The sequence below is a fragment of the Chiloscyllium plagiosum genome, chromosome 8 (genome assembly GCF_004010195.1).
Source record: "Chiloscyllium plagiosum isolate BGI_BamShark_2017 chromosome 8, ASM401019v2, whole genome shotgun sequence".
Classification (NCBI taxonomy): Eukaryota; Metazoa; Chordata; class Chondrichthyes; order Orectolobiformes; family Hemiscylliidae; genus Chiloscyllium; species Chiloscyllium plagiosum.
The window spans coordinates 48,720,213-48,746,588 of record NC_057717.1 but is presented as its reverse complement, the minus strand read 5'-3'; the positions used below and the strand labels follow the sequence as shown (position 1 = coordinate 48,746,588).

The following is a 26,376-nucleotide window of genomic DNA, read 5'->3' as shown; positions in this document are numbered from 1 at the left end:
CTCCGAAATCCTCGGGCTGCCTCGCAAAGGAGCCGATGCAGGCTGCCTCCATACGCCGCTCCCAGTGTCTGTCAGAAAAAGACAGGATTCACGCGGAGTTGAGGGGAGAGGATTCTCATTTCAGTCTTGCTTTACTCTGGGGCCATCCACTGATCTGCACCTTCCTCTTTCGAACTTTCCTCTAGTTCGCAAACTGGTCCCACCATGGCTATCTCTGTAGTAGGAGAAAGTGAGGACTGCAGATGCTGGAGATCAGAGCTGAAAATGTGTTGCTGGAAAAGCCCAGCAGGTCAGGCAGCGTCCAACGAACAGGAGAATCGACGTTTCGGGCATAAGCCCTTCTTCAGGAATGAGGAAAGTGTGTCCAGCAGGCTAAGATAAAAGGTAGGGAGGAGGGGCTTGGGGAGGGGCTTTGGAAATGCAATAGGTGGAGGGAGGTCTAAGTGAGGGTGATAGGCCGGAATGAGGTGTGGGCGGAGAGGTCAGGAAGATGATTGCAGGTTAAGAAGGCAGTGCTGAGTTCGAGGGATTTGATTGAGACAAGGTGGGGGAGGGGAAATGAGGAAACTGGAGAAATCTGAGTTCATCCCTTGTGGTTGGAGGGTTCCCAGGCAGAAGATGAGGTGCTCTTCCTCAAATCGTCGTGTTGCCATGGTCTGGCGATGGAGGAGTCCAAGGACATGCATGTCCTTCGAGGAGTGGGAGGGGGAGTTAAAGTGTTGGGCTACGGGGTGGTTGGGTTGGTTGCTGGCCACCTTCAATAAACAGAGCCCAGCTACTGAACCCTTTTCCGAAGCACCCCTTACAATATGGCGTCTTAGTGCTAATGACCAGCGCCTGCAATATTCCTGTGCTCCCTATACCAAACACCACGAGGTCAGGGGTGTTGCACTTCATTCATGACCAACGGGAAACCAATTCTGGCATTGTTCCCTGCTCGCCAGTGGTCCCTGAAACTAATGTCATTCTCAATAGTATCCCTGCATCGGCCACTTGCCTCTCTGTTACCGTCGTCTTTTCAGCCTTTTTATTCATGAAATTATCCCCTGAGAGCGAGGACCTTTTTCTCCTTTTCTTACCGTCTCTGTCAGTGTACATGCATGCAGCTTGCGCAAAGGTATACCCCGCTATGTATGCCTCTGCATACAACGGACGCGTGCAACTTTCCACTTGCCAAGCCAAAGCAAGCTCCTTCTGTGGGCTGACGATTTATTAGTGGTCTTTACCTCCACTGATTCATGCAGACAGGACACTGTTCTCTTATCTCATTGCCTGACTCAGGGTGGACACAGACTCTGCATGGACAAACTGCAACTCTGTCAGAAGAAAATACAATACCTTGGATATAAACTCTCACACAGTATCAGAGCACTGTCTAAGGAGCAGGTGACAGCCATTACTAAGGTCTCCCCAAACGGATCCAGCTGCCAGCTTTTCCGGGGATGATTCAATATTGTCGGCACTGGATTCCTGATCACCGTGTCGTTGACGCACCCATATGCACGAATTCCTCACCAAAGTAGCCAGCAAATGGGCGCTAATCACCTACAATGGAAGAGGCACTCACAGGCCTCAAATAACAGCTAATCTCAGTTCGTGCACTGGGGCTCGCTGACTAAACACAGCCATTTCACTGAGTAAGTGGGACATGTGTTCGCCATCTTCAGAAAGGTTCATGGGGATCTCTGGCGCCCTAGAGCTTTATATAATTGCCACCAGTTGTAAAGGGAATAGAGGCCAATTTGAGAGCCGTGGAAACCACTGCGGTAGAGTTAGAGACGGCCAGCCCAATTATGCTGGACTGTCGATGCACTGTTTTGTTTCCCGATTTGGTCTCCCTGCTGTTTTACACAGCATCAAATCATCACACTCCACATAGCCCCAGTTATCAGGTGAAACGGATGAATGGTATGCTTATAACTATCCTACTAACAGTATTCATAGTCACTGGGCGAACAGGCTCCGAGGTCATCTTGCTCCCTTGAGCTAATCTCTCCCTTCAGAACGTCCCTGCTTTTAAATATTCATTCGAGTCACCCAGGAGCTCTGCAGACAACAATGATTGTGTGGACTGAGTGCAGCACTTTGTTACGCCGCGCCCTGAACTCTCTGAGACACCACGAGATAAGCCTGACCTGTTCTACTTCACAGATGGGTCTTCTTTCAGGACCACATACCATCAGACACTGGCACAGTACGCCATCTGCATCCCCTGAGAGACTTTCCTGTCAGCAGCGATACCGGATCAAACATCGACACAAGCTGCGGAACTGTTTGCTCTTTTCCAGAGCCTTTATTATCTCTGAAGACACCTCAACCAACATTTATTCGGACTCCAGATATACATTCGGAGTCGTCCACGACTTCGGCAATATCTGGAATCCAGAGGATTTATTACCTCAGTAGGGAAGCCATTTCACCACACTCAGTTAATTGCGGAAAGCAATCCTCCTAACCTCTATCGTGGCTGTTATATAGTGTGCTGCTAACATCGCTGCCAGTGACTCCATCACTCGCGGAGTTACCTCCGCTGACACAGCAGCTCCTGAAGCTATTTACAACACCACTACAGACGTACTGCAGACCCGCAGGATACGGGACGTCCCAGAATCACTTTGACGCCACTGACACTGTACGAGTCGCTAAACAGGCTGCTCCAACGGTGGATAAGAACAGTTGGACCCGCCGCAGGGCTTGGCAATCACCATTTCTACAACTACTGATGCACCCCGTAAGGCGGTCTTATCTAACCCAAGACCCACCTCCCTGTACTAGATCTGTAAGCCCACAGCAATGACCACACAGCGAAGCGAGGGATGATACATGCGGGCAGCTAATCTAGGTATGCGATGGGATTTGCTGCCGTGGCCCCAACCCTACTGTCACGCGGTAGGATTTGGTTCCAAAACATTGCAGGTTAGCCGAAAGCCAATTATGACCACCTATCTATTCCTGAGGGACCCTTCACCCACCTATAAGACATTTTTTGAAAGAATAAACTCCTAAACAAGGCTTTAGATATATTTTGGTGATTACTGGTATGTTACGAAAGAATGTGGAATCATTCAACACGAAAAATGATGACGCGAGGACAGCGTGTAAATTTCGGATGAAAGGTGTTATTTCCATATTCAGAGTCGAGGGTAACATTTAAATTGACGAGTGGACCTGGGAATATCATGGAATCATCACACTCCATATCAGCCTCAGTTATGAGGTGAAACGGATGAATGGCATGCTTAAGACTATCCTACTAACATTATCCAGGAATCAGGTCTGTCCTGGCCAGATGCCTTGCTTTAGCCCTTTACACAATACGTGGCAAGTTAAACTGGAGCACGGGCCTCACGCCTTTCGTGGGTCTTATGGGAAAACCCCTGCCGACAGTGACCAGGCTCACAAGACTCTCCACAGGTACAGCGCTATCCTGACCCAGGAGACCCTGCTAGATTACGTTCAAGCCCTTAATAGGGCCATTACACCATAACCATGATTTGGGAAAGGCAGCAGTACCAACACTCCACCGTGAGTCACTTCATACGTTCTAAGCTGGGCACTACATAATGATCAATTAACTGGAAAAAGACACTCCCATCGAATTGGAAAGACCCATAACTACTGTTTGTGACAACCCGGACAACTGTCAAATTGAATAGAAAACCAGCATGAGACCTGCTGCAAGCGAGCTCCACCGCAAACGGCAACAAACAGGAAACACAGCAAAAGTCAGCTCTGCTCCCCGAGGAAATTTCTAGTTGACAGCCGCTATACTGATCATTTATCTCCTCACCCTGATCATCCTGCCACGGGATGACTGGAACCGGGGGCATGTAGTGAGAATTGTTAGGTATTCATGAGTTACGGGTCAAGCCGATTAGATGTTGCGTTTGCGCTCATGCCTCCATGCACTCCCAAGAGTGAATTCCCCTGAAACCGATCCCCTTCAACGAATCAGAAATCAATGGCGGCTGGAACGCGACAAGTCCCGGAAGTAACATTTCTCAGCTTGTCACCGGGAATGGAAAGTTACGGGTGTAAATGTTTGGCCCATTGTAAACCCGCAGGGTACCCATTAAACAAACTTAAGGGATGGGTCTCCGCTTATGCAATCTTTCCAACGTTCCCACAGCCTCGACCAGACAGCGCACACCTCTGTAATCTATCAGCCTCAAAAACAGCCATCTAATCAGATGGACTTCCGGCTGGCTCAAGTGCACGAACTCGTTGCTCCTCACCCCCGCAGCAAGTTGGTCCACAGCAGAAGACAGTTTACTGATCCTTCACGTCCTCAACGTTACCAGCCAAAACACCACCTTCACGAAAACCTAGAGAGATTTCCAGACTGACCACTTGAGAATCCATAATGCTACCTATGCTATTTGCGGCCACAAAGCCTATCCTTCATTATCCTGACCCAGGAGCTGTTATGTTGTTTCTGCGGTGCAGTTCCATTTGCATATCATTCCCAGTATCTCCCTTTGCGACTCCATCATATCACAGCAAGCGAAGCCTCACCAATCTTGACCTGGTTCTCTCTAACCTTTCACCCAAATATGCAACCACTCGATTCAAAATAAAAACTCATCAGCTGGCCCCACCTTGGAGGATGTAGCCAACGACCAGCTGAATGCCAAAACAGTTGGCATACCCAATGTGACCCCTGCAAAACTGGATGATCCAGGATTATCTGCTGTTCAAGAAAGTGGGCGCATGCACCTTCATCGTTTCGGATTGCTGCACTTACATACCTAACCCCAGTGAGGACATCAGTAACCCAGCCTGGCATATCCAATGCGCTACCGCTGTACTGCTCAACTAAAAACCGAAATGGGACATACGGAACTGGGCAAGAACTGTGGCAGTTTTCCTGAGGCATAGCCTTGCTACAGGGCTTCATATTCGTCATTACAATCATCGTCGATATCGCACTTCTTGCATGGCTATTAAAATGTGTTTAAATCGCCAGCGTTTGTGCTTCAAGGTGCTTCCCCCGTCCCCTTACCATGCATCAATGAAGGCCCACTCGAACAATAACTTTGCAACTGACACGGAATAGGAAGCTTTGGAGTCAGACTCCAAATACTACCCAACCGATGCTGGCCCGACCACGTCAGATGACCCCCTGGTTCTTGCGACACACCCCCTTCACCTCAAACCCAGTTCTCCGACAAAAACAAAAAAAGGAGGAATTGTCAGAGAGAAAAAAAAAATAAACTACTCTGCCTGCCCACTACTTCTCTGCAGAAGCCATGTCGGTTATTAACGAAACACAATATACGCAAAATGCCTCAACTTGACCACAATCAGCTCAGTAACAAAACAGCAAAACAAGCCATTTTCTAAACAGCTTCCAGACTCAATGAATGATCTGACAACAGTATTCCTAGCTGACAATAGCATCATCTCTTTCGAAGTGATGCAAGGACATCCCCAGTCTCCTCAAGTACTGAACTACACAAAGCCTACCTAGACTGAGTGACACCTGATTCGACTGAAGATTGCACACCACCCTGCATAAGCATTGAAACGTGGATATTGGAGATGAGCACCTGCACTAGAGGAGGAACGGACACCCCTGTTACAATTACATTCTTTTTCCATTCAAAATAATTTAATTCATATTGTCTTGGAATTAACAATGCACGACTGGAACACGGATGTAACACTATGCACACTATTTGTATCTACAACACGGGATAGAGATTCCTGGAATTATCTGTGCAGTGTGTCCATGCTGTACCATTCCTAGCAATTTCTCTTGCCCATGATATCGTCATAAATAAACCAGTATCCGTCTATTTCACAGATCTGTGTGTGACCTCTTTTTGTCATTGACGGTTCTCCACCAGTATTGCTTTGCCATACATAAAATACTCCGTTTACCAGTTTTTCTGTTCAGTGCCAATCAATAGATGAAATTACATTTCGCATTTGTCTGAACTGAATCTCATCGGGACACTCCCAGTCTACAGTCTGGCCAGCTTAACCTGTTTCCAGGAGGGTTTCTGCTTCGACACTGTTAAATTAAGCCATATTGTCCTCAACAACCCGATTGCATTTATTCAGTAACGGTGCTGGTGTCAAAAAACACAGACTCATCAAATATTCTGCGCATTTGTCTAATACGTGGTTTGACAATAGATTTCACAGCAGACAAGATAATTCATTCGGCACAAAGACAAATACGTTCCTTTGGAACAAACAAGCTCTGCAAATGATTGCTGGCAGCCTTTATTATATTGTTGGACATCAGCAGTACATGCCGATTATTGTCTTCTACAAGCTGGAGAATGTATTAATTCTGTCATTTACAGTGGCGATATGTATCAATCAGACAATGCCATTGGTTTTATATGAAGCGATAGAAATGTGTAAAAATCGGTATTATTTCACTTTTTAAATTTGCAGCAGACAATTAAAGCAATGTCCTTGAATGAGTCAGCATTAACAGAAATTCAGCTGGGATTGATGAAGCTCTGTCTTCTCAGTTGGCTCGTTACACGACAGGGTACCGCACAAAACTGGCAATTTCACAGTGATTCCCTCTATTCACCCCAGTCTGTTCCCCAGCTGGAAAATAAGAAAATCGATTGGTGTTGGAATCAAAACGCTGACAAAAGAGACATGTTTGGAGAAGCATCTGTTTTAACTCTGGTATACAATTGGAATTATTTTAGGGACTGAATTCTGGAATTACTGAGCTAGATAATGAGTTGTAAAGAATAAGTTGCATCAGGCTGGAAAGAGTCAATTGTTTTCTTTTACATCAATTGCTGATCTGTACAGTCCGTATGGACTCACTACAACATTTAAAATGGCATGAGGTGAGATCATTATCAGGGATAGGTCTGCAGCTGGAGTAGATATGAAAGGGAAAGTGAATAGGGACGAGTGAGAGCTTTATAGATGGCCTCCTGGAGATTTCCTTCTTGCCGAATGGAGGAGGAGATTTTCTCAGAGTTTTTTTTTTTACCATCATCGTTCTGAGATTACCTACGACAGGATATAGTCTGTGCAGAGGATGAGATGATTTGGACACAGGTTACCCAGTGTCTCCTGAACTGCAACGATACCTCGGCCTTAAAATTTGTTCCATATCCAGTTACCCTGCCCAAGTCACATTTCCAGCTTTACCAAACTGTTCCAGCACCCATTACACTGTAATACGATCTGCCTTATTAAACAACAATGTCTATGTTTTTATAAGCCACCCACATACTTTTTCCTCTGGGAAATCATGTAGAAATGTGTGTATGTGTCAGTGTGTGTGTGTCTGTGTCTCTGTGTGTGTGTCTCTGTGTGTGTATATTCACCCGAACCACAGGACTTATTTCATCAAACATTTTGTATCCAATCTGGCCCTGAGGATGGGACTGCTTCTTTCAAGCCTGACTGCCGTGATTGTAATAACGGCAGCCAGCGACGCCTCATAGAATAAATCGCTGAAATGAGACAGACGGTGGTAGTTGATGGAAAATATTCATTCCCGAGTTCAGTTACTAATGAAGTACTACAAGGATCAGTTTTGGATCCAATTTTTTTAGTCGATTTTTATATAAATGAACTGAACGAGAGCACAGAAGGATGGTGGATTAATATGCGGATGACATTAAGTTCGTTCGAGTTACTAAGATTGTATGGATTGCGGAGATAGCGAGATAAGCTGAAGAGCTATGATGAAAGGTGGCGAATGCAGTTTAATGCGGAAAAGTGTGAGGTGATTCAGTTTGGAAGGAATCCAATGTAATGGGCGAAGAGTCAGATTCGTGCTTGTGTAGATGAGCACAGAGATCTCGGTGTCGAAGTACATCGATGTTTGAATGTTGCCTCCCAGGTTGATAGAGTTATTGAGATGGCATATGGTGTGTTAGCTTTGATTGTTAGGGGGGTTCAGTTTCGGAAATAGGAGATCATGCTTCAAGCCGGACTAAACTCTGTTGCAACCACATTCTGGGTATTGTGCACATTTCTGGTCACCATATTACAGGAAGAATGTGCATGCTTTGGAACGGGTTCAGATGAGATTCACTGGGAAATCGCCAATTATGGAGGGAGATATTAAAAGGAAAAGCTGAGGGAGTTAAGGCAGTTTTCGTTAGGAAAAAGTTTGAGAGGTGAATTAATTGAGACACATAAGTTAATTAAAATATTTGATAGGTTGGATAGTGAGAGGCTTTTTTTCCTTGAATGGCGATGGCTAGCAGGAGGGCTTTAAAATCAACACTGATAGATATTGGACAGATGTCAGTGGTAGCTTCTTTCCACAGATTGTTGTCAGGGCTTGGAACTCTGCCTGCAACAGTAGAGGTATTGCCATATTTCAGAGTATTTAAATGGTCATTGGTCAGGCATATTAGATTAGATTACTTACAGTGTGGAAACAGGCCCTTCGGCCCAACAAGTCCACACCGACCCGCCGAAGCGCAACCCACCCAGACCCATTCCCCTATATTTACCCCTGCACTGAACACTACGGGCAATTTAGCATGGCCAATTCACCTGACCTGCACATTTTTGGACAGTGGGAGGAAACCGGAACACCCGGAGGAAACCCACGCAGACACAGGGAGAATGTGCAAACTCCACACAGTCAGTCGCCCCAGGCGGGAATTGAACCCTGGTCTCTGGCGCTGTGAAGCATTAGTGCTAACCACTGTGCCACCGTGCCGTGGACGAGAACGGAATAACGTTTGTTCCATGGGCTTCAAATTGGTTCCACAGGTCGGCGCAACATCGAGTGTTAAAAGGCATGTACTGGGCTGTAAAGTTCTATGTTCTATGTTCCAGAATTGGGGCTGTTAATCTGATCCCATCAGTGCTCTAGTGACAAGTGGTTCGAGCTTTGTCCTTGTTTCCCTGTGAACAGTTTGTAAAGTTGTGTTTGGGATCTGACTTTGCCGCCCATTTCACCAGTAACTTGTTTTTTTGTTGTGTATAGCTGTTAGTTTTAACCGTATGTTTGTAATTTGTACTGGTAAGTTTAAAAAATGGTTGTGATTCAGGGATAATGACACTCTGATTCCTGCCTCTGTATGAAGCAATCCTTCACACAAGAACTGTACACTTGGAAGTGCAGCGTTACTTTGTGATGGGATACCTGCCTCAGACTTTTTTTAGATATCATCTCAGACAGCACAACCATTAAGCATTCACTTCCAGATAAACACAGTGTTACGTGCTCGCTGAACAGATACACAGTTTGCAGCACAGAGACAGGAAGTTCATTCCATGTCACTGTCCCTTCTCCGTCTGTGATCAGGTGTTTGTTATTTCATAAGAGTACGGACCTGTTTTTAACCAGCCAATAGTTCAATCCATCCTCAATTCCAAAACCAACCACCAGCACTTCATCGGTTACATATCCATTGCAATTGTCATCATAGTAAACTCCTGTAAGGAGACACATATTAAATGGTTTATCTGTGAAACATTCAATTCGTGTTAATTTAGCTTTGATTAATGAACACTGACATGTCTGTTTTTACTAACTGTCTTCAAATTGATCGTCCTCACTCTGCACCATTACATCTGTTGACTTTAATCAATGTTTCCCAATGACATCGCCTCTGCCATTCTCACTTCCTCTCGGCACATCCTTCAGAGTCATAGAGTTTTATAGCGTAAAAACGCTTCGATCCTTCGATCGAAATCGTCCATGCTGAGCACATAACCTCAACCAATCTAGTCCTATTTTCCAGCACTTGGCCAATATCCCTGTAAACCATTTCTGTTCATGTACCCATCCAGATGCCTTTTCTAATGTTGTATTTGTATCACTCTCCACCACTTCCTCTGGTATTCATTCCAGACACGTACCATGCTCTGTGTGAAAACATTGCTCCTCAGATAACTTTTAAATCGTTCCTTTCTCACCTTAAACGTATGGTCTCTAGTTTTGGACTCTCCTTCTCTTTATTCGTCCCATACCCATTATTGTTTATGAACCTCCACAAGCTCACCCTTCAGTCTCTGTCATACCAGCGAACAAGGCTGCAGCCTTTTCAGCCTCAGGCGAAAGTGAAGACTGCAGATGCTGGAGATCAGAGTCCAGATTAGACTTAATCTGGAAATGCACAGCAGGTCAGGCAGCATCTGAGGAACAGGAAAATCGACTTCATCAGGAAGGGCTTTTGCCCGAAACTCGATTTTCCTCTTAATCCAGATACAGTGAGTGTAGCGTCTTCAGTTTACAATTAGAAAACGTTGACATGTGCAGTCACTCAGCAGCACATCAGGACAGTTACAACTCACTATCAGTTCTCTTAGCTATAGCACAATGTTTTGAGCGATTTGCATCACTCTGAATGGGAGCAGGTCCATTTCTCATTACCACTCCTGAGCTCAGTTTGTAGCATGGTCTAACTTTAACTCGATGATATCTGACAGCACTGGACGGCATGTAACACGGGGGGAGTGTAGGCAGGAACAATGGTAAGGGTCATGGACCATGGTAAACATTGCAGTCATATTAATACCAAAATAGTGACAGTAAATGTGTCTGTAGATGTATGATTTCTAATGCATTTTCTTGAACAGTCGATAATCTGATTCAAAGACATCATCCAGTGCTTTGTGACTTACCTCCTTTATAATGTTGAAAGGATTTCAGACTTGCATGAATCACAACAGACATCGGTCCTATCTCTCTCACAGCTTGTTCCAATGCTGCCTCGCCTCCCCAAACCCATTTGTAGTCAGTGACTTTAGCGGCAATTTTATCTGGCTGAAATCTGCAGTAGTCTCTATCCTAAATTTTTAATAAAATGTTCAAAATAAATACTCATTCAGATCATAATAAAGCTATTTTTTTCTTTGCTTGACACTTTTCTGCATTCCGACTTTGGCAGCCAATTTATTTTCCCAAACCTGTGCGATATTTGTTCACTATTTGTTTAGAAAAAGGTATATTTTGCGTGACTTAGCACGAAAACAAACCGTTTGTTCCAACTCGTCCACACCAGTCACACATCCTGACGTATTGTAGTCCCACTTGCGACCACTTGGCCCTGAACACTTCCAATCCATATACCCATTTCCGTACCTTTTTAATTTTGTAATTGTACCAACCTCCGCCACTTCTTCAGGCCGGTCATTCCATACATACATGATCCTCGGCGCGAGACAGTTACAACTCAGATCATTTTTAGGGTTTTCCTGTGTCAAACTTAATATTTATTGCTCAATGTATTCGAAACATTCTTCACTTAGACCAAGCAATGGTATTACAAATGACTTGAAATGTGAGAAAATAAAAAAAACGTAATTTGCCTTGACAACTCAAAAACCCAATCAGGCTCACCATCTAGTTAGCTCATACCGAAACTACATTAGAACGAGTTGAGCTTCTTCACAGTTTTCGGCCGACTCATCTGAAACTTGTGATCATACATTAGTGAATTAAATTCTTCACATACAGATAACCGTTTCCCACACCGTCAATAATTACATCATTAGAGTCATTGGATTATAACTAATTAGTATTATTCTCAGTACCTATTCAACTATTTCCCCTTTCATCTTAAGGCACTTCTCTCTAGGTTTGGACTCCGATCCCATGGCTAAAACATTCTGCTCTTCATCCGATCCATATATTTGATTATTTCATAAACCTTGATCGTGTCACACCTCAGGCTGTATTCCTCCACTTGGAGAAAAGCCCCAGACTATTCAGTCTCTCCCGATAACTGAAACCCAATCCCAGCAACATCCTTGTCAATATTTTCTGCACCCTGTGAAAGTTAACAACATCCTCCCTTTAACAGAGCAACCAAACATGTGTACAGTTTTACAAAAGTGTCCTCGCCAATGTCCTGGACAGCTGCAATATGACGTCCCAATACCTGTATCAGTGTTTTGAACAATAAAGGTAACTGTGACAAATGCCTCCTTCACCATCCTATCTATCCTCGGCTTCACTTCCAAGGAATTATACACCTGCACCCCTCGGCCTTTCTGTAAATTCTTGCATGTTGGAAATGATGGAGTATATTGATTGTATAAAGTGTGGCCTCGATACCCGTGTTTAAACGAAAATTGGAAAATTATAAATGTGGTGACTTTGCTACCCTCTGATGGAGTGAAGATTCTGGTCAATAATTTTCAATTACTTCTCTCCAAGGTTGCAGTTGCTTCAGTTTCAGGACACAGGGCAGAACATGATGCCAACTCTGGGGTGAGATTGATACTGGGAGTGATACTGAAATGGGTGGGTGTGTGTAGCAGGAGGAATTGGCACATACACCGAGACTTAATTCCAAAATGGATTAAAATGTATTTGTGGCATTCTGTGCCAGCGTTCATTCAAACTTGGCTTGGAGAAGGTGTGATGAGCTGCCTTCCAGAACATTTGCAGAATTTTTGATCGGGACTATTCTGTTAGAGAGGGAGTTCAAGGCTTTTGACCCAAAGTCGGTGGTGGAATGACAATAAATTTCTGAGCCAGGATGGTGAGTGATTTGAGGGGATGTTGCAGGGAGTGGTGTTAACTGTATCTACTACGGTCCTTGGCGGAAGTGGCCTTCGGTTTGGAAGGTTCTGTCTGCAGTCCATCGGTCAACTTCACAGCTGCAGCTCTTGGAATGTATATACTGCTATCACTTTGTGATGATGTTGGAGGGAATTAATATTTGTGGATTTGATGCCAGACAAATGGAGTGAATGTCCTGGATGGTGTCAAACCTACTCAGTGTCAAAACATAGAACACTGAACAGTGCAGCACAATGCAGGCCCTTCGGACCCCAATGTTGAGCCAAACATTTATCTTAATCTAAGATCAAACTAAATACAAACCTCTCAAATTGCTGCCGTGCATGTGCTTGACCAGCAGTCGCTTACATATTCTTAATGTCTCCAACTTTCCTATCAAAGCCAGCAGTGCAGTCCACGCATCAAAAACTGTTTGCGGAAATAACCTACCTCTGATATCTTCCCTTTTCTTCCTCCAATGACCATAAACGTATGACCTCTCCTGACAGCCTGTTTCTTGGGTAAACGTCTCTGGTTACCTTCCACTTCTTTATCCAAGCCAATTATAAAAAAACAACAATCCTTAATCAAAGATCTTTATCCAAGCAATCCAAATTCCTATATCTGCGAATATTTTTCAGTACCTTGCTGACCACAGACGTAAACCTAGACAATAATTTCCAGATATTATTCCCTATTTACTTCCCTGAAGAGAAGTACAATATATATCCCCCTCCAAACATGAAGAACTACTATGGAGAGGTTGGATTCAAAGATCATTGCCAGATGTGCAGCAATCTCAATCCTCACTTCTCGTAGGAAATGTGGATATATCTGATCCAGCCCTCGAGATTGAATCATACTCATGCTTTCCAGAATTTCCACCAAATCCACATTCTTAATATCAATCTGCTCAAGCCTATTAAGCTCTTCCCAGTATTCTCTCTAACATCAAGCTGCCTCTCTCTCATGAATACAATGGCAAAAAAAACACTAATTTTGCTCCTTCTCTATCTCGTCACGCTCAGTGCTTAAGTTCCCTCCACTGGCTTGGATCCAGCTTACGCTCACTCAGATCATTCTCTTATTCCTCATGTACGTGTGCAAAACATTTGGATTTTTCCACATCCTTCCCGCCAAGGCTTCTTCATGCCCCCAACCAGCTTTCCTCAGTCCATTTTTGAGTTCGTTTCTTCCGACCCTGTAATCTTCAAAATTTGCGCTAGATCCCGCTCTTCTGTTCTTGTCATCCTGAGCACCTTTCGTTTACAATTCCACACCGGTCTCATTGGGACAAAGTTATTCAACACAGCAAAAAGAAAATGCTCCACATTTCGGTTGTGCATTTCCGTAAAGCAATTATTCCTAATTTGCATTCCATAGGTCCTGTCTAAGAGCAGTAAATCATCCCGTCCCCAGATTAAATTCCCTCTCATACAGCCAGTTTCAATTCCTCCCCATGCCGACCGCAAATTTGAGGCATTTATGCTCTCTGTCACCAAAATGCTCAGCCATCGATATATCTGACACCTGGCCTGACGAATTGCCTCGCACCCAATCCAATATGGCCTCCCCAGTCGGCATATCTAATTATTGCTTCAGGAATACTTCCTGTAAACACCTAACAAAATCATCTCCATCCAGATAATCTGCACCACATATATTCCAATTAATATTGGGGAATTTCAAATCACCCTTATCAGCAATTCTGTTATATATGCACGTTTCCAAGATCTACTGTCCAATCTGTCCAATGTCTATACCAGACAACCAATAAAATAACTGTTTCTTCCTTTGTTGTCGGAGATGCGGTCATCCAGGGAAGTGGAAGTATTCCACCATATCCTTGCCTTTTGTTTAGTTGATGGAAAGTCTTCAGAGATGTTGATATGTGCGATTCAGTAATGGTTAAATTCTCTCCCATGTTGGATTATGTCATTTTCTGGCACTTGTCTGGTGAGAATGTTATTTGTCATTTATCTTCGCAAGTGGAGATATTGTCCACACCTTGCCGCATTGGACACAGATTTCTTCAAAATGTGATAAATTCAAATTGTGCTGACAATCGTGTAGATATTCCCCCTGCGTACCTTTTGGATAGAAGGCCAGTGACGAAGCAGCTGAAGATGGCTGTACCAAGAAGGCTACACTGAGGAACTCCGATCAACATGTCCTGAACAGAAAGACATCAAATAACTGAAAACACCTTCCAGTTTTTTCGATGTAATTACAACTAAAGGAACGTTTTCTTCCAATTCCCATTCACTCCAGATTTTCTTGGGCTCCTTGATGTCACGTCATGCCTTGATGGAAAGGGGTGTCAATCTCACTTTAACTCTTGAGATCATGTCGTTTCCTCAACTGTGGAGTGTAAATTAGGAACTAAAGGTGTAATGAATCACAAGCCGAGTATTCATGCTGGAGTCCAAACTGAGGCTGCCAAATTGGCAATTTATAATACTGAGCAGTTCTGATCCCAATGCCAATATAATTCATTCAGGGGTGAGTGAGGTGCTCAACATGAGAGGACAACGACATGCAAATGTGTTCAGCATTGCTTGTAGATTTAGGGGTCGGGAATATCAAGTACCAGTTGAGGAAGGGTACACCTGCTGATATGTGACCTTACTGCACCACACCCCACCCCAGCCAAACACACCCCTACACAAACCTGTGTTGTGATCGTCACCTCCCCTCCTCTCACTCAATCACTTACTGTTGGTGTGTTACCCAAGATCAATACCAGCCCTCAGGCTGTTGTTGTACTGAATGTTACTGCCTTCCTGTTGAGCAGGGCCACTGGCCTCTGGCTGGTAATGACCACTCATTGGCGCTGTCATTTGTGCAAAGCCCTTCTCTTGTGCAGCTCAGTGCCCGAGTGACAATACGTACACTGGGGCTTCATGAAAAGAGGAGACTCTGTTAATGTTGACTCGCCAGCCAGTGAGTGAGAGGCCATCAGCTCCATAAAACATAGCCAGAGAAAAGGTTGAGTTTAGAGTGATGCCCAGTCACCAGATCATGTACGCCTGTCATATGAAGAGAGTGTTTCTTTCATTCAGTTGTTTATTTGGCCAATTAAACGCTGCATTTTGGAGAGCAGCGTGGATGGACTTACAATGAACTTAATGTCTGCGTGGCCTCAGATTACCACAGGAACAATTATTCAGTGTTGACCCAAACCCAAAACAAAAGCAACAGCTGTCCTGGATGATAACGCACAAGTCATCTACAAAAAGATCAGGCATGAGAGTGTGGAAGAGCTGGGTAAGGACTTGAAGAATGAACTGAAGAACAAGGTGAGACTGTGTGGCACTGAGACAAAGAGCTGGGATTTGCATGCAAGAGGCTGATCCCAATCAAATCCAATACTCGGGGCAATTGTGACGTGTAGAAAGACAACAACGGCTTCTGGAGGAACTGCATCAACCATAAAGCAACTTCCGCAAAAAGTCTCCTGAGTATAGATTCAAGCCAAGTTTCTTAATTACACCACAATATGCCAAATATCTACCCAGCCAGTTGTACAGTAAATGGCATTCCTAAAGAGTAAACACCTCTGTTAACAAAGGACCATATTTACACACAGACCTACCAACGACATGAGCACATAATTCGAAGATTTATCATCAAACGTTTATAACTTCTCATAGCTCATACTCCAAACGTAAGTTGTTCCTTTTCATGTAAAATTGCAGCTTATATTAGAGTGACTGACCAGCCCGATGTGGCATATGGGAGAAGCACACAGATTAAAATAGTTACCTTTATTCCTGACTCTTCAGATCTGTCCTTCGCTGTGTTAGTATGTTAACTGTTATAGTGGATGGTGCACGTCCCAGTCTGAAGGTCAGAACATGCTGAATGTTCCGTTGATTCAGCTGAACGTCATATCCACATGCTAACTCACAGTATCATAGATTCCCCAGAGTGTTGAAAGTGCCCACTCGGCCCTAACTTATCCCTGTAACCCTGCGTCTCCCATGGCTTACACACCTAACCTATAATTCCGGCCGCACTATGGTTAGCTTAACATAGACAATCCCCCTAACCTCCACATCTTTGAACTGTGGTAATGGTGAGCATTAATTCACAGAAATGGAAGTACTCTTAACTTCTCAGACACATTGCCTGAGGGTACGAGGTGTTGTGTCAAGATGTAGAGAGCATTCCAAGATAAGGTTGAGATGACTGGTAGTGCTGAAAGATTAAATTCTCTCAGCCTCCTTAACTCTGCTTGTACAGTGACACTTTCAGAAACCTGAGAGCAGACGCTCAGGGAAGGATTGACACAGATCCAGCATGGCAGCTCCCATTTGAAAAGCGTTGCGTTCCAAAGTCTAACGCCATGGATGTTGGAAAAAGTCCGTGCTTCTGAAAAGCACCGAAGGATTTTCATTTGAGTTATTTACTGTAACGTGCATATTCTTTGTATATACAGTGAAATGTGTTGTCTCGTGTTGCCACGCTGCAGCACCATCTCAAAACACATTTAATATCACAACATGCAATATAAAGGAGGAAGAAATGGAGAAATAAAGAAAACGTCCAACTTCATAGTCCTTGCTAAGTACTCCATCATGGACATGCTGGTCAGGCATATGTCCCCTTCTCTATCACCGTCAGAAGGAAAGTCGCCCAATCTTTGGCAGCACCTTGACTCAGCTGATGCCTTGGTCAAAAGGAGTCCTTGATGGACCTCAGCAACGTAGCTGGCACTGATGTTGCTCGGCATGAAATTGGTCCAAACACGATTCTGTTGTTACCACGAGCTGCTTTCGACATCGCTTACTAATGCAGTCACTGCAGTTGCTGCCGGATCTTGTACTGGGCCTAAGCTCCATTGCTGCCTCCATGAATCTGTGATGGAGACCTGCACTGACAGGTACCCAAACTCACCTTCTCCCCATCTCCATGAATCTGTGCTTGATACAGATCATGACAGGACCCCGAAAACACCTTTCCCCTCTCTCCATGAATCTTCGCTGGATAGCGACACTGACAGAACCCAAAGTAATCTTCAGTCTGCCTCAATTAATCTATGATGGATGCAGTAATGACAAGAAACCAAATTCACCTTTTCTGCCTCCATGAATCTGAGCTGGATACATATACTGATAGGAAACAAAACTCACCTCCGCTCTGCCTCCAAGAACCTCTGCTGGATACAGACACTGACAGAAAACTAACCCACTTGTATCCTACCTCCATGAATCTGTGCTGGATGCAGATGCTGCCAAAATCCCAGACTCACCTGCACAGGTAATTTTGAGAAACTATGATAGATACAGACATTGCCATGAACAAAACAGAGCTCATCTGTTGCCTGCACAAAACTGTACTGGATCTGGACACTGCCAGGGACCTAGACTCATCACCGCCTGAGCAGCCATGAATTGGCGTCAGGACAGGAGCCATCAGTAACCCAAACTCTCTCCGCTCTCTCAGTTGTGAGTCCATGCTGCTCGACACACTCACAGATTTCGTTGCTCTTCACCAAGAGGTAATTTAAATAGACTCCAAGAAAACTTACAAGTCAATGTAGACAGGATCGAAGAAATAAAATAAAACGAAATGAGAATGAACCCCGACTCCACCACAATCTTACGAGACGTTTTGGGGATTTACCTTTCCTGTGTAAGGGTAAGTTTCAGCAGAGTTGATGCCTTGAAGTTCAATCACTTCATCAAAGCCATCCGATGCGGATCCACTATAGCATCCAGAACCCCAATCGTAACAATCAATCAGATTCTGTTCACTGAGAGAAACCAGGTTTCCATGCTTTTTTGCCCACTGTCCTTCTATGCCACCAGTTGCACTGAAAGCCCAGGAAGACTGACATTGACCCTAGTGTTGACAGAAATATAACCACATTAAATCATATTGATCTAAAACCGATAGCCAGTTTGCATCTACATTCATTTGGAACACAGTCTCACACTAATGCTCTTAGTCTAAATGTTTGTTCCGGTTTCTCAGAATTACACAAATCTGTGAATTTCGCTGTGCCTGGGTTCAGATTTGATTTGATTTATGTATTGTCGCGTGTCGCGAACAACAATGAAAAGTTTTATTTAGGAGCAATAGAGGCACATGATAGTATGCGAGGATGAAGAGATCAAAAAAGACTTGGACAAATGGTACATTGCAGAGAGTGGGCACAAGGCAAATTCAAAGTCAGCAAGATCAGTATGATTTGAGCAAGGCAGTCTCATAACCGTCTAATAACAGCTGGGGAAAAGTTGTTCCTGCACCTGCTGGTGGATGTGTTCAAGCTTCAATATCTTCTACCTGACGGAATGCATGTAAGGAGTACATTACCGGGGTGAAGTAGGTCCTTGATGAGGTTGCCTGCCGTTTCGTTGCAGCGAGATGTGTAAGTGGAGGTCATAGATCGAGTATTCGATTCCATAATGGTCTGGGCTACGCACACAACCTTCAGTAGTTTGCTATGATCCTGAGCTTTGCAGTTGTCATACCTGGCCTTCCGGACCCAGGCAGTATGCGCGCAAAGGTGCAACTGTCGAAGTTAGTAAGGGTCCTTGTGCACATGCCAAAATTCCTGAACTCTCTGAGGGAGAAGAGGCTTTGTTGTATATTTTGGAACGGCACAAACACATGGTATTTCACGGAAAGTTTGTCCATTATGGGCAGTCTAGGAAATATGACATTTCCCATTCTCTCAACCTCATTCCCATTGATGTAGATGGAAGCGTGTCGTTCTACTTTCCATCTGAAGTCAATTATGTGTTCTTTAATTTTACCGAAATTGAGAGAGAGTGAGAGAAGCTATTGCCATTGCACCACGTCAATGATCCCTTTATCTCCCTTCTGTCTTCTCATTCATCGTTGTCAAATTTCCTTTATTTTACAGTGCTGTCGTCAATGAATGTATAGATGATCTCCCTTCGGAATTCGTGGGTGTAAATGGAGTACAGTAAATGGTTGAGCACTGATTATTGTGGGACGCAAGTGGTGAAGGTTATACGGGAGAAGGTGCAGTTGCCTATCTTCAATAATTGGTATCTGTGGGTCAGACAGCTGCGGATCCAGTTGCAGAGGATAGAATCATGACCAATGTCACAGGGTTTTGAGTTCAATGTGGAGAGGACAAGAGTGTTGAAGGCAGAGGGGTAGTCAATGAGCAGGAGTCTGACAAAAGTGTACTTGTCCAGATGTTCAAAGGGTGCAGGGCGAGAGGCTTTTCACTCACTGTGGACCTGTTACTTTAATAAGCAAATTTTAAATGGCCGAGGCAGGCTGGGAGAATGGAGTTGATGTGGACCCTCACCAGCCTCCCGAAGCACTTCATGATTATTGTGCTCAGGCCACTGGTCGGTAGTTATTAAGGAACAATGCATGAGTTTTGTTTCCTCACTTACGAAGATGATGGTGGTCTTCTTGAAGCAGGTTGGGACTTCAGCTTGTAGAAGGGAGAGTTTGAAGATGTCGGAGAATTTTCCGCTCGCTGGTCCACACTGGAGCTGAGTGCCTGGCGGGGACAGTGTTGGGCCAAGCAGTGTCCTTAGGGTTATTCCCAGGAAGACTGATGTAATTTCTACAGCAGTAACCAACAACGTGAAGCATTGACAAGTAAGAGGATTATTTGATTATGAAAAGTCTTCTTAATAGCAAAACTTGTCTCATTATTCAATTTCCTCTTTTGACAAGTTTACAAAATGCATTGGCTATCGAGGGAACATGGCATGGCTCTCAGAGAGGGACAGGATGAACGTTGTTTCCGATTTGCTACAAACGACCGTGGTGTTCGATCAGACCAAATAGCATCTCAGGACAAATTGCACAGGCTCCAGTTGTATGGGCCTTGTCCATGGACTTTGGCATCTGGCATTTGCTTGTCACAAATAACCATAGCTCACTTACTGTGAGGTATGCCAGTACAATACCGAATTGAAGGGCACACCAGCAACTGGCATTGGAAGGTTGTTGCAGGTAAAGCTGTCCAGCTGACAGATTGGATCCAAAGTGCATTCAGGGAAAATCAAGGGCAGATTCAGATCCCAGTCCGGGGATCGACCATAGTCTGGTGCGGGGGGGGGAGGGGGGAGTTGTCCTTGCATCTGCAATCCAGAGACTTGGTTTCAACAGTCCTTTGGCTTCAAAGTGACCAGTTCGGGGATTGGGAACTGTTGTCAGAGGAAGAGGATTTTGCAATTCTTCACTTCTGAGGGCTGTGCGTTGAGAGTTCTGGGAGATTGCAGTTGTGAGCGAGGATGGGTGATAACACGATATGCAATGGTGAATAAAATAAATCTTGGATGGGAAGGGATTCCATAAAGTTGTTGGATGAGGTGTGACGGTATGAGCAGCACGCCGTACCTCTGCAAACCTTCTTCCTCTTCCTTCCACATGCGACACCAGGCTCTCCGTAAACACATTGATTCTATGTGACCATGACGTCAGGCATCATGGTGATGCAGGTATATTAAGGCTTCTCTCCATCGAGGCAGGAACAGCCAAGTGGAAGGTCAAGCTGTTACCACTTATGGAAAAGGATCAAATAATCTACGAGGTTTTTCATGCTTGCCACTAAACCTCTCTTTACTTCATTGTCTCAGATTTAATGAATACCGGTTACTAGGTTGGGCAGGAAGGATCGGACTCATTCTTGCTGCCTGTTAGCCCTGCAGTGGTTTGTTCAGTCAGCCTCGCAGCATTTCTGTCTGGCGGGGGTGAGGGAGCTCTGACAATGCTGAGCAGAATTGGGCAGCAGTTTGGAGGTGGAGGCTCAGCCACTTCTATGATATCTTGAGTCTGGGTCTTCGGAGTGACCTGTGTGTGCTTCCTCCTCCAGCAAGGCACTGTCCATATTACTTATGATTACAAAGTGGCACCTCGACTACAGGCCCGTGGAGCAGTGGTCGATGGGTTACAGCTTTGTTCTCATGGTCAGCAGACGCTGAGGTTGCTGGGCCTGCTTCTCCATGGCCACTGCGAAACTGTCGTTGGAGGTTAGATGATTCATTGATTGGGATATCTGGGTCCACATAGTGTATCTGCATCCCTGTCGTCTTTCAAGTGTACATCCCTGTCTGCTGCATCTGCTGCTCCCTGGTACATGTAGATATTTGCCGACACTACAGGGTCTCTTCTGCCCGTCCCGGGTGTCTGGCAGCCCTCTGGGTTCTGTGACAAATGACACAGTGAGGTGCTTACCAGACTGTGCTCCCATACCCTCAATAGCTCACATTCCCAGGAAGCTGGTCGTTTGTGCTGGACGCAGCCTTACTGATATTTCCTCTGAGGCCGCAATACTTTCATGCTCAGAGAACGCGGAGGTGTCTTCTTACCCTGCGGAGCTAGAGTAGTTGCTGACAGAACCGACAGAACAGACAGAACACGAGAGACAGAAGTTTCTGGGACCAATGCAAAGATACACTGAATTAATGAGACTGACAGAGTGCTAACAAAGGAGTGAAGAATGGTATTTTCTCTCTTAGTGGAATGTGGGTGTATCATGTTTTCTTGTGAGAAACAGGAATTACTCCTCACAGGTTGAGGAATCTGGTGTCAGACCAAGAGGTTTCTGTCCTCCAGTGTTCTCCCTTCTACGGGAATGACAGAAAGGGAAGGATTGAGTGAGAGATTTAAGTTTTGCATGGTTCTTGGTGTTGGTGGTGGAGGTATTCCAAGGTAGTGAAGTGGAAATGCCGATGCAATGTTGGTTTGGAAGATGAGGAAGACGTCAGTGACAGCATGAATCTGGGTAGGAGGGGGTTCTGGGGCTGGGATAGAGTGAGTCGAAGGGGGAAGGTGGGTGGTCACAGAGATTCTGACACATAGCATTTTTATGGCACTGTTGGTTGTTTTTCTGTACCATTCTCTGGCATGTTCGAAAGCATTCCTATCTGAGCAGTGCAAGTTTGCCATGCTAGTGTTCATGTGGGTGCACAGCAGCTTCCTTGTGATGGCTCAGCTCCCAGGATATCGGGCACTAAGCAGGAATCTATTGAATTGTTCCGCGAATAATGTGTGGGAAGATTAGGCTCGAATCGGATATGTGGGATGTTATAGCTGCATTGACGCAGCTAACGAGATGGTTTTGACAACGATAGTGAGAAATCTCACTGAGCCTCATGGTGGTATCCCTCTCAAACATACAACGCAACTGACACTTAGAGAATTACAGTATAATCCGATGTTTTACAACTCCCATTTGTACACAATACTTCATATACTTACCAGCAGGGTCTGCCTTCCTGTCGATCAGGCTTGTCCAGTTGGAGAGAATGATTGAGAGTGGTACATGGCCCAACAGATGTGAACTGTGAATGTGGTTTTAAAAGTTGCGGTGTCGAACATATGATCGAATATTCTTTGAATAAGACTGGACATGGTATTACAAGGAAGCTTGGCACTGCAGTTTGCAACATTACCATTGTTGAGTTGTGCCAATTTACATCTGAACTTATATATATTACATCGGAATTGTACTGGTAGACTTCAATTTTACACTTTAATCTAACCATTGAATTTGTTTTTGAAGTGAAATTTCTATAGATATTATGAGTAAAAGCACGAACATTACCATCGATACATATACCATACTCCCTTGCCTGACCATAACCAATACCAGGAAACAAATGCAACAAGAAAGCAGGAGAAGCAATTTAGGTTAAAAATGATCTACTGAAATGGAGCCTTTCCTAACAATGTCCAATCCTATTGAGAAATTAATGTCTGCACTTAATAATCTTGAGAGCTTTTTCTGATTTTTACCTGGTTTTTCACTGGAGTAACTACACCTTCTCTCCGCCAGTCAACAGTTGCAGTTCTCAATTGAATGTGACTTTCTTCAGATTCACGACTTTCATCTCTTTCATTAGTTTCAATTTCAGTCATGTTGACAGCTTCGATTCGGAGAAGTCCATTCATGAGCTTATTGAACTCTTCATTGGTCTGAAAATTCAAACACATTGGTGAAATGATTGACTTTTAGTGGTGATTATGTCAATAACGTAAGAGAGCTACATTCTACATATTCGCTGACTTTCGCACGAAGTGCGGGGAAAGCAATGAGGGCACTCGCTCCTCGTGTTTAATCTTTGACTGAATAAATGAGCAGCAGGCAAATAAGTGGCCATCCATTTCGCCCCAATCCAATATAAAGCTGTGTGAGAAACCTCCAGCAGCTCAAATATCTCTGCTCGATTGTTCAATGACCAAAATGGCAGGAGCTTTATACATGTGTTTCATTTTGCAAGAATCAATTCGATTGTCGTCTCTGATTATTAAAACCTGACAGGTCAATTTCATCATGGAAGGATAGGTTACGTCACCTCAGATCGGTGGGGTTTATTGGTGTTTGAGATGAACCTTCCCAATCAGGAGAATTACAAATTCCATCACCGGCCTGACCTGATTTCCGGATAACACGTTGGTCTTGAGTTGGCCTCATGGCCCTTGGACCATTAGATTTAATGCGAAACTCAGATTGTTCATTTTCATGAAGATACTGGATTGGAATTGTTAGAAAAGGACCAGATTTGATGCTATCCATCATCACATAACTTATCATCCGGAACTGTGGATGTCTGCAAATCAAACTGAGATTGCAGACTGGTATTGAATCATCTGATCTCTCTTTTTGATGAGTAGGGAGGGGTACATGTCGGTTTGAAAGGGGATTGAATGCGTCCCATCGACTGAGTAATAACCTGGGCCCTAGGTACATGCAAAAGTCCGAGTTGCGTCTGCCTTTTTGCAGGCTATATGGAGCACGCCTTGTTCCAGTCCAACTCTGACACCTGTCAAAGTTCTGTCTCTGATCCATTGATTGCTGCTTCCTACTCTCACCCAGAATTAGAAATAGTCATCAATTTTACCTCGAATTTCCACCCTTGTCCCAACTTCACCTGGAATCTCTGAAAATCTTCCTTTCCTTTCTTGATGTTAATGTTTCCATTTAAGGGCTAGACCATCTACTGTCTCCCACAGTTACGTTGAACTTCGTCTCCTCACAACCTGCTATCTGCAAAGATTCCATTCCATTTTCCAGGCTTTCCACCTGTACTGCATGTACATTGGTGTCACCACCCACTGGGGTGTTTATCCTTACCGAAGGACTCCTCTCAATGCCGTTGACAGGCATTTTAGCTGTCTTACACAGTTTGTGCCATTGTTTCCTCACCCATAAGAACATAGGAAATAGCATCATGAGTAGACTAGTGGCCCCTCCAACTTGCTCCATCATTCCATTAGGATTGACCCAAAATTGCCCATGTTCCCATTCCTTCATTTTCATTGTAACCCTTGATTCCCCTACCGCTTAAGAACCTCTCTCAGATTAGGCATACAGAAAGGCGTAGTGTCATAGAGATGTACAGTATGGAAACAGACCCTTCGGTACAACGTGTCCGTGCTGACCAGATATCCCACCCAATCTAGTCACACCTGCCAGCACCCAACACGTAACACTCCAAACCCTTCCTATTCATATACCCATTGCAAATGCCCTTCAAATGTTGCAATTGTGCCAGACTCCACCACATGGTCTGGAAGCTTGATCCATCCACGTACCACCCACTGTGTGAAAAAGTTGCCCCTTAGGTCTCCTTTCCCTATTACCCTCAACCTATGTCCTGTAGTTCTGGATTCCCGATCCCTGGGAAAAAGAAATACTTTGTTTAATTATCCTATGCATGCACCTCATAATTTTGTAAACCTGCATAAGGTCACTCCTTATCCTCTTACGCTGCAGAGAACACAACCTCAACTTGTTCAGCCTCTCCCTATCGCTCAAATCCTCAGTTTTGCAAAAATACTTATGAATCTTTTCTGAACCCTTTCAAGTTTCACATCTTTCTGAGTGGATTGAGACCAGACTTGCATGCAATATACCAACAGTGGCCTAACCAATGTCCTCTACAACAGCAACATGACATCCCAACACCTGTATTCAATAACATGACAAATATAGGGGAGCATAACAAACGCTTTCTTCACTATCCTATCTTCCTGCAAAGACATTCAGGCCTCAGAGAGAAGGAATTCATCCTCATCTCAAAACGCTGTTATTGTGATTCGATGATGTCAATTCCGAGCCTCTCTCATTCGCGTCAACATCGTCTGTGCACTCACCCTGTCAAACCCAGAAAGAACATATAAATTTCAAAGGGATCACCTGTCACTCTTATAAATCCCATTCAGTAAAGTCCCAACCTGATTAGTCTTTACTCACTAGACAATCTTTGGTGCAGTTGTTCCCCTCCATTCCAGAAGAAAAATAGGATTATTTCAGTCTTCACTTTCCACCATCCCATTCTCTGTTTTTTTTTAGCGAACAAATCCTCTACCAATGCCAATATGTTACGCACTAAACCATAAGCTGTTATTTTATTTAGCAACAGCTGCTGTGGCACTGCATGACATGTCTTTTAAAATTGCAAGTGCACACAATATATCGGCTTTCCTGTGGTAAAAAAAATGTCTTTGTTCACTTATTATCATTTGTGTGCACACAGGTCCAGCAAGTTATTAAAGAGGCAAAAGAAATATTTGTCTTTAATGCAGAGCAAAGACTGTGTCAAAGTGGGCAGGTCTTGTTGCCATTGGACAAACATAGACGGCACTGTGATGAGCATTGATTTCACTCGTAACGGAGGAATATTTGGAAGGAAATTTGAAGCAGGTTAATCAAAACTATTCCTACGAAGAAGAGGGTTATCACAAGAGAAACATTTTTTCAGACTGGGCCCACTCCACAATAAAGTTGAGGAGAATGAGTGCTGATCATACTGAAACAAATAAGATTCGAGGGACATTGACAGGGCTAATGGTGAGAGGATGATTTTCTTGATGGGAAAGGTGAGTACAGAACTGAGGCCTGGCGTAGACATTGTAGCTATTATTTACTAATCTATGCGACTTAACTCTGTGATCTGCCTGTA

General features: G+C 44.2%; 1 protein-coding gene across 1 annotated transcript in view; it reads right to left on the bottom strand.

Moving 5' to 3' along the window:
- The window catches only part of LOC122552340, a 104,228-nt gene that overhangs the window by 47,577 nt on the left and 30,275 nt on the right, over window positions 1-26,376 (bottom strand). The window contains exons 8-12 of the mRNA XM_043695093.1: window positions 23,207-23,419; window positions 18,095-18,313; window positions 10,582-10,747; window positions 9,284-9,390; window positions 1,401-1,545 (exon numbers count right to left, since the gene is read on the bottom strand). Of these exons, the coding sequence (XP_043551028.1) occupies window positions 1,401-1,545; window positions 9,284-9,390; window positions 10,582-10,747; window positions 18,095-18,313; window positions 23,207-23,419 (850 nt within the window). The remainder of the gene's footprint in view (window positions 1-1,400; window positions 1,546-9,283; window positions 9,391-10,581; window positions 10,748-18,094; window positions 18,314-23,206; window positions 23,420-26,376) is intronic.